This window comes from Coffea eugenioides, chromosome 8 (assembly GCF_003713205.1).
Source record: "Coffea eugenioides isolate CCC68of chromosome 8, Ceug_1.0, whole genome shotgun sequence".
In the NCBI taxonomy this organism is placed as follows: domain Eukaryota; kingdom Viridiplantae; phylum Streptophyta; class Magnoliopsida; order Gentianales; family Rubiaceae; genus Coffea; species Coffea eugenioides.
The window spans coordinates 5307064-5315831 of record NC_040042.1 but is presented as its reverse complement, the minus strand read 5'-3'; the positions used below and the strand labels follow the sequence as shown (position 1 = coordinate 5315831).

The 8768-nt window shown below is 40.3% G+C and overlaps 1 protein-coding gene and 1 non-coding gene across 2 annotated transcripts; one reads left to right on the top strand and one right to left on the bottom strand.

Annotated features, from left to right (window-relative positions):
• Window positions 1–6418: 6418 nt before the first annotated feature.
• LOC113780030 lies at window positions 6419–7339 on the top strand. Its single transcript, XM_027325854.1, has one exon. It carries the CDS (start codon window positions 6419–6421, stop codon window positions 7337–7339), a length of 921 nt encoding a protein of 306 aa, XP_027181655.1.
• LOC113781786 lies at window positions 6731–6837 on the bottom strand. Its single transcript, XR_003469691.1, has one exon. It is a non-coding gene; the product is annotated as a small nucleolar RNA R71 (small nucleolar RNA).
• Window positions 7340–8768: the final 1429 nt, after the last annotated feature.

Genomic DNA, 8768 nt, shown 5'->3' with positions numbered 1-8768 from the left:
CACGAGTACTTTCATCTACATTTGCACACCTTCACTCTTATCTTATTACTTTTTTCCTTTTTCTCACTTCACACAAGCTCACACTTTCACATGGCATGCATTCCACTCATTTTTTCACGTCATTTAGGTTTAGGTGTGACCTCTCCAAAAGGGATCATTATTGGGCTTCACAATTAATGTGATTGGCACCACTCAACCTTTGAAGAGAAATTTCCCCCAAATCCCCCTAGGTCTAGGTTTTTGCATTCATATAGACATATCCAATACGCGATACATACCTTGGGTAGAAAAAATTAGGAAAAATTGGTTTAAGTCGCGCAACTAGCCTTGGCTAGGTCAAAGGGGTGCCTTGGATTCTATCCTTGCCTTCCCCTTTGTCAAACGTGACCCCCGAACCTTTTTCTTTGGCTTACGTGGACTAGGAGTCGTTTTAAAAAGGGTTTTGCTACTTTGTCTTTTAAAAACACTTTTTGGGTGACTTGGTACACCCCAAATCTATACCAAGTGGCGACTCCGTTTTCATATTTAAAAAACCCTTTTTAAATTTTCATTTGGCCAAATCGTCGCTTTCCAAAGTCCCATGGCCTTTTTACTTTTCATTTTGCACACGTTCACACCACACTTCACACATCACCCATTCACACGCATTTCAAAAAGTGGGGCGCGACAGTTGTTACTTGACTTTTAGCAAATTTTCTACCAAATTGCTACTTTTGCTTCAAATGATAGATGATGTCGGTTATTTTGTTAAAAAAAAAAAATAGTTCTACTTTTCACCCTTGAACTTGTGCTCCATTTTCAATTTATGCCCTAATAATTAATTTTGGACAATTTGTACCCTAACTTCTCAAATTTGTCCACTTAAGTCTAATTAATAACATTGTTGGCAAAATTGATAAAATAAAAGACCACATAAATCATTAAAAATGTATCATTTTGTTCCAATTGTAATTTTTTTGCTCTTTTTGACCAATTTTGCATATTATCATTGACATGCACGGTTCTCTATTCAATTAATTTGCTGAATGCCACTATCAAAATGTCCAAATTGAAAGTTAGGGTGCAAAGTGATAATATGGTACAAATTATCAGTGTAAAGTGGAGTTAATCCTTTATTAAATGAACCCAAGCTCAAGGGGAAAAAGGATGACGAACAATTTTCACGTGGATTTTGATGTGAATAGAAATTATAATCTACAATGATGATACAAATTGCTGCCGCGCAGGCTTTTTCTTATGACCTTGGAAAATACAAATTGCAAGAAACTGAGTAATGGGTTGGAGAAACAGATTAAAAAAGAAAAAAGAAAAATTGTGGAAGGAAAACTTTAGTTGGTTTGGTTCGCAGGAAATTTCTTATAGTCTCTGTTTAATTGCAATTACTCAAAAAACAAACAAAACTAACAGCTAAAGTTGTTAAGTAATTGATGCCAATAGTGATCGGAGAAGTTGTCCAACTTGCACAGGGGAACAAGAGAGATTTATTTGGTGAAGTATTGATGCTTAAGCGAGGATGTTAGGATTCACGCCTGCACTTGTGGATCCAGTCCGCTCAATAATTTTCCAGGAACATGATCACTATAGCTGGTTAAAAAAATAAAGGGTAGATTGTATATAACCCTTTTGTGATTTTGCATAATGTCATATGACTTTCCTAAAGTTTCAAATTAACCACATAATCCCCCGTGATTAGTTTTATATAAAATGAAAAATTAATGAAATGCATAATAGCGTTCTAAAAATGCATGTGATGATATCATAAAATCTACTTAACCCTTCTATAGTTTGTATAAATATTCACTTTAATCCTCTATAAATTTTGCATTTATCCATATATCTTCCTATGATTCTGTACAAGCTAATTAAGTCATTATTTCATTTAGTATTTAAGTAAGGACGCTACTAGTATTTCAAATAACATCGTTACATTAGCTATTTTCCATTAAGTTTTCAGTTTATATGAAATCATGGGAGGTGAAATGGATATTTTGAAACGTTAGGAAGGTTATGTGGCAATAGATGAAACCACAGGGGTTATCGGTAATTTACCCAAAAAATAAAGTCAATGAAATGTTTGCTCTAGACCTTCCAATTGATAGCGACAAATAATTAGGAAAAGAAAATTTCTAAAACTGATGGGATTCAAAAAGGAATGAGCTGCTCATCAACAAGTGGATTAAAAAATTGGAGAAGGAAAAGTTTAGTTAGATTAATAAGAAAGAAGTTCCTTTTAAAGTCTTTGTTTAATCGCAATATTCAACAACGGTGAAAATGAATCGAATTTGGTCCACTTTGTTTCGGGGGTGAATCGATAAAAAGAATAATCTAGGCCGTGATCTTCATAGTTTTACTCAATGTAGGACAAACAAATGCAATTTATATGTCTTTTCACGGTTGATTAAATTAATAAGTTTTTAGAATTGCTAAATGAAATTGAAAATATTGGTTAAATCACGGTCATTAGATCATTACATGCAAAGAGTTAACCAATAGTAAGAAGTTTCTGACGAAAAAAAATGCCCCAACATTAGCTTTTGTTTTTCTCTTTTATCATAGAATAATGTCTCCATCGTAAGAGAAACTTTTATTTTTGTCTTGAAATAAAATTAACTTTTCTGTTGCTTTGGTATGGGATTCCTATTCTCTAATAAAATTAAACAAAAATATTTGAGGGATTCTTCCGTAGAAAATATTTTTAATGGGATTGTGCAAAATGAAACAAAAATTTAGGTCTTATTTGTGGTTCGATTTGTAAAATAGTTGGATTGATAATTGTTATCAATAATTTTCCAGGAACATGATCCTTATTGCCATATATTAAAAAAAAACGAAGCCAATAAATTGTAGAGCTTCCAATGGAGTGCAGAAGCTGAAACAGAGAGGCATTGGCTGGAGCAATTTTATATATTATATCTCATTCATTGTAACCCAATATATATACACGTATGGCAGCACAAAGGTGGGAGAGTTACACCAGAGATGGGAACCTACACTAGACAGAGTTCTATATGTAATCAGCAGCTAGAGTTCTACCTTCTATCTAGTGTTAGTTTGTGGAGGATGAGGATTCTTATCATGCCCCCGCAAGATGGACGGCGGTGAGGCAAGTCCTATCTTGAGCTTCATGGAATCAAATTGAGAGCGAGCAAGGGGTTTGGTGAGAACATCGGCGAGTTGATCAGAGGGAGAGACGTGGGACACACGTAGCAGACCATTTTGAACTTGTCTCGAATGAAATGATAGTCAATGGCCACCTGTTTCATGCGTGAGTGAAAGACCGGATTGGAGCACAGAGTCGTGGCACCAATATTATCACAATAAATGACTGGTTGGTACGGAAGAGTGACACCAAGCTCACTAAGAAGAGAGCAAATCCAACGAAGTTCGGCAGCAGCGGAGGCCACTGATCGGTATTCTGCCTCAGTGGAGGAGCGAGCCACAGTCCGTTGCTTCTTGGAGCTCCAAGAAATAGGATTATGACCGAGATAAATAATGTAGGCACTTGTAGAGGTGAAGTCATCTTTGTCACCCGCCCAATCAGCATCAAAGAAGCCATGTAATGCTAGAGGGGAGGCACAACGAAGGGTGATGTCGTGGTCCAAGGTGCCACATAAATACCGAAGAAGACGTTTAAGGGCAGTCCAAAGATCAGTTGTCGGGCGGTGCAGAAATTGAGAGAGCTTGTTCACCGTATAAGTGATGTCAGGTCGAGTGAGTGAGAGATATTGAAAACTACCAACGACCTTGCGATACTCAGTGGGATCAGATAGAACGGTTCCAGAGTGTAGAGTGAGAGGCAGATGTGTTGCCAAAGGCATGGAGACAGGCTTTGCTTCAGTCATCTTGGTGCGATGAAGGAGATCAGTAATATATTTGCGTTGACTAAGGAAGAGACCACCTGAGTGAGAGAGAACTTCAACACCAAGAAAGTATGACAAGGGACCAAGGTCCTTGAGGGAGAACCGGTGAGACAGCTGCTCAATAAAGGTTTGCACAGCTCGAGAGTTGTCGCCGGTGATAATGATGTCGTCAACATAGACCAGGAGATAAAGGACAACGTCATGACTGGAGAAGATGAACAATGAGGGGTCGGCTGCAGAGTTGGTAAAGCCAGAGGATAGAAGAAATGTGCGCAGCTCATGATACCAGGCACGGGGTGCCTGTTTGAGACCATAAATGGCCTTGCGTAGCTTGCAAACATGATGAGGATGATCACGATCAACGAAGCCTGGAGGTTGGGACATGAACACATCCTCAGTGAGACTGCCTTGAAGGAAGGCATTGTTGACATCAAGTTGTTTGAACAACCAACCTCGACTAACCGCAAGACTAAGGACTAGTCGAACGGTAGTAGGCTTAATGACAGGACTGAAGGTTTCGGAGTAGTCAACACCCGGACGTTGGTGAAAGCCTTTGGCGACCAACCGAGCTTTGTACCTGTCCACCGAACCATCAGGTCTACATTTAGTGCGAAAGACCCATTTGCAGCCAACCACATTGTGATCAGGGTGGGAAGGGACGAGTTGCCAAGTGCTATTCCAAAGGAGAGCATCAAACTCCTCAGACATAGCCTGTCTCCACTTGGGTTCCTTCAAAACTTGAGTGATGGCGGTGGGTTGGAGCTCAGCTGAGAGATTAAGTTTGTGAACTGGTTTATGGATGTTATTTTTGGAACGGGTAACAATGACACGGGTGATAGAACAGTTATTTGGCACATTTTGCAGTGTTATTTTGTCCTAATTTTGGCTATTTACTGTGCTAAGTACTGAGGTTTAACTCATATATCACATTTGTATGAATTATAGGTGATCGGCATAAAAAATGAACTATTGAGGCAAATTTCCAGAAGACTTTTCGTCTCAGGGTGTGGCCACGCCTTAAAAGGTGGACGAAACCGAAAGCCGGACTGCGGTCCACGTGAACCGCGAGAAGCACAGGATTAAAGCTCCAAAGGCTTCAATTAAAAAGCAAAGAAAGGGCCAGACGTTTTTTGGGCTTCTGCTTGACTTCCTTGGGCGGCGCTACAAATACAATAGGAAGAAGCGAGATTCAGGGATGAACCGTAGCGATAGTTTTAGTTTTCTTTTTTTCCTAGCCGTCAGACGTCGCAGCTTTTCTCGTTTTGCTTTTGGCTTCTGTACAATTTTTTCTATTCGACTTTTGCTTCTACTTTCGCTCCAGGGGTACGAACACGAAACCCAACAAAGGGAAGCAAAGGTTTTTCAGCCGTTCCTTCGTTAATTCATCTTTTCCAATTCTTGGGCAATTAATTGAATGAATTCAATTAAATTACGCGGAAGTGACATGATGAGGAGCGGCTAATTTTCTCCTCTACCCAAAGGTTGACGCGAAGGCGCTGTCCATAATATCTATGAGATCTAATCGAATCTTCATTATTTCTTCCAATTTATTGCTATTCGTGCGTTTCCTGAATTAATTGTTCATGAGTATTTTATTAATTGAATATCAACGGCCGGGTATTTGATTTAATTTAATAGCCTACTGCCACGTTAATTAAATTGAATCCGTAATTGTTCGTTTAGTTGATACCTAGTGGCGACCACCATAATTGGCTTTATGATGGGGAGACGTAAGATCTAATTTAAATAAACCCTCTTAGCGTGTTTATTGGTTAGGGTTGGGTTCTTCTAGCTTTAATGCAATTGGGTAATTAAATTCCTACGGTCGTACCTAGGGTTGTTATCTGGTTAGGGAAGCAGTCAATGGTCGTACCTTGTCTGTCGAAAAGGTAAGGAAGAACTGGTTGTCAGAGCTTATTGATAACTATAACCAACCTAGTGACGAATGGATGAAATATCTGTGCATCGATGATCATTTAATTGGACCGTGTCTGAACAGTTGATCCTTTGGGTAGAACTTTTATTAATTGCTATTTTTAGTAAATTGTACTTTGTGAGCTAGTTTTGAATTTTGTTTGTTTTATTTCATTTTTATTTGCCTCCCATTGAAAACCCCCCATACTTCGAACTCTAAAAGAAATAAGTTATCCCCAATCCCTGTGGATTCGACCCTACTCACCGCTATATGTAAAATTTACATTTTTCTCGAGTAGGTATTTATTATTGTACAGGCTCGACACCTGTCAATTTTTGGCGCCGTTGCCGGGGAGCCGGCATTTGGATTATTTGTTTCTTTTCAGATTCAGTTCTTATTTTATTTTTATTTTATTCTATTCTCCTTGGTATTTTTGCTAGTTTATGCCCCGTTCTTCTCGCACAGGTGAATTGGTATACGATCTTGAGGTTGAGAAGGCAGCGCGTAGGCGGAGGCAAGAGACCAAGAGGCAAAAAGAAGGGCACTTATTTGCTGCAAACGAGTCAGCGGAAGACGAAGTAAGGATGGCCAACACCCAAACATTGAGGGAGCTGGCCGCCCCGGAGCTGACTCACCAGCCCTTATGCATCACTTTCCCAATCTGGGTGAGAATACTGCTTTCGAATTGAAGTCAGGGTTGATTCACCTCCTACCTTCTTTCCATGGTCTCTCTGGCGAAGAACCTCATAAGCACGTCAAGGAGTTCGAGGTGGTTTGCTCTAGTATGAAACCTCCTGGGGTCACTGAAGAGCAAATTAGACTGAGAGCCTTTCCGTTCTCTCTCAAAGATGCAGCTAAAGATTGGCTGTACTACCTACCAGCAGGTAGTATTACCACATGGGCGCAGCTGAAAAAGAAATTCTTGAAAAAATTCTTCCCTGCATCCCGGGCTGCGAGTTTGAGAAAGGAGATCTGCGGCATTAAACAATATCCCGGTGAGTCCTTGTATGAATACTGGGAAAGGTTTAACAAGTTGTACACTAGATGCCCGCAGCATCAAATTAGTGAGCAACTGTTAATCCAATACTTCTATGAAGGGCTCCAACCAACAGATAGGAGTATCATTGATGCTGCGAGTGGGGGAGCACTTGTAAACAAGACACCGAGGGAAGCGTGGGAGCTCATCGAAGCCATGGCAGAGAACTCCCAGCAATTTGGCTTACGTGAGAGCAACCCTCCCCGTAGAGTCAACGAGGTGGAGACGTCATCCCTCCAGCAGCAGATATCGGAGCTAACATCCGTTGTTCGACAATTAATGGTGGGAAATGTGCCCCAAGTAAAGGCCTGTGGAATCTGCACAAACATGGGCCACCATACTGACTCATGCCCTATATTGCAAGAGGATGGGGCTGAGCAAGTGAACATGGCTAGAGGCGTGCCCGCGCCTCGTAGGCAATACGATCCGTATTCCAACACGTACAATCCAGGTTGGAGAGATCACCCCAATCTCAGCTATGGTAGTAGGCCACAAAATGCATTCTCCAATCGGCCTCCAGGATTTTAGCAACCGTGGCAACATAAGTCTCAACCCTCGTCCTCAAGCTCAGGGAGTTCTTTGGAAGAAATTGTCAAGAGTTTGGCCAACACTACCACTCAACTTGTCACGACCACCACTCAGTTCCAACATGACACCAAAGCAGGCATGAAAGACATGGAGACTCGCATGAGTCAAATGGCAACTGCCATTAATCGCCTGGAGTCCCACGTCTATGGAAAATTGCCATCGCAACCTGAGGTAAACCCCAGAAATGTAAGTGCCATGACATTAAGGAGTGGCAAGGAGGTGGAGGGATCTAAGTTGACGATTTCAAAAAGCAAAAGTGAGGAGCAGATAGAAAAGGGAATTGAAGAGGAATGGCGCATTCGCGAAGAGCCTAAGGTAACATCTATTCCTTCGATCCCTATTAAATCTAATATAGCTCCTTTTCCTTGCAGGTTGGAAAAGACAAAGAGGGCAGAAAAGGAAAAAGAAATCCTGGATGTGTTCCGCAAAGTTCAAGTAAACATCCCCCTATTGGACGCGATCAAGCAGGTACCCAAGTACGCAAAATTCTTGAAAGACTTGTGCGTTAATAAAAGAAAGCTAAGGGGTGATGAAAGAGTGATGGTAGGAGAGAATGTATCAGCTGTACTTCAAAGGAAACTCCCACCCAAATGCGGAGATCCAGGTATGTTTGCTATCCCCTGTAAGATTGGTCATTCTAGTATCAAAAATGCCATGATAGATTTAGGAGCTTCTATTAATGTGATGCCTAAGTCAATCTATGATTCCCTAAATTTAGGACCTTTAAAAGAAACGGGGATAATAATTCAATTGGCTGATCGTACATGTGCTTATCCGGATGGGATAGTTGAGGATGTTTTAGTGCAAGTAGATGGATTAATTTTTCCTGCTGATTTTTATGTGCTTTACATGGATGATAGAAGTGCCCCAAATCCATCACCCATTATATTAGGAAGACCATTTTTGAGTACTGCCCAGACTAAAATTGATGTTAGTAAGGGTACTCTCACGATGGAATTTGATGGAGAAATAGTCCATTTTAATATTTTTGATACAATGAAACATCCTGTTAACTCTCATTCTGTGCTTGCTATATATACCACTGATCCCTCTGTGCAAGAATTCTCTAAGTTTGCTTGTAGGGGTAAATTCAAGGTTGCTGCGAACAAGTCCTATAGGATGAAAGCAATTCATGAGGTAAAAATGGAGAGAAAATTTAGGAAAAAAGTTGCACTCAATGGCCATGTGGATCCTGGAGGAGGGCCACCAATTACAAGGAAAATTCAATTACATCCAAACTAAAGAGTGGTGTTGTGTCTAGCCAAAGACATTAAAGAAAGGCGCTGCTTGGGAGGCAACCCAAGGCTTCTTTTGTTTTAGTTTTCTTATATTTTTGAAGTTTTTGTTAAGTGTTAGTGTCATTTAGTGG

Excerpts from the sequence above, each read along its gene's own strand:
- LOC113780030 (XM_027325854.1), top strand. The coding sequence starts at position 6,419 with ATGCATCACTTTCCCAATCTGGGTGAGAATACTGCTTTCGAATTGAAG.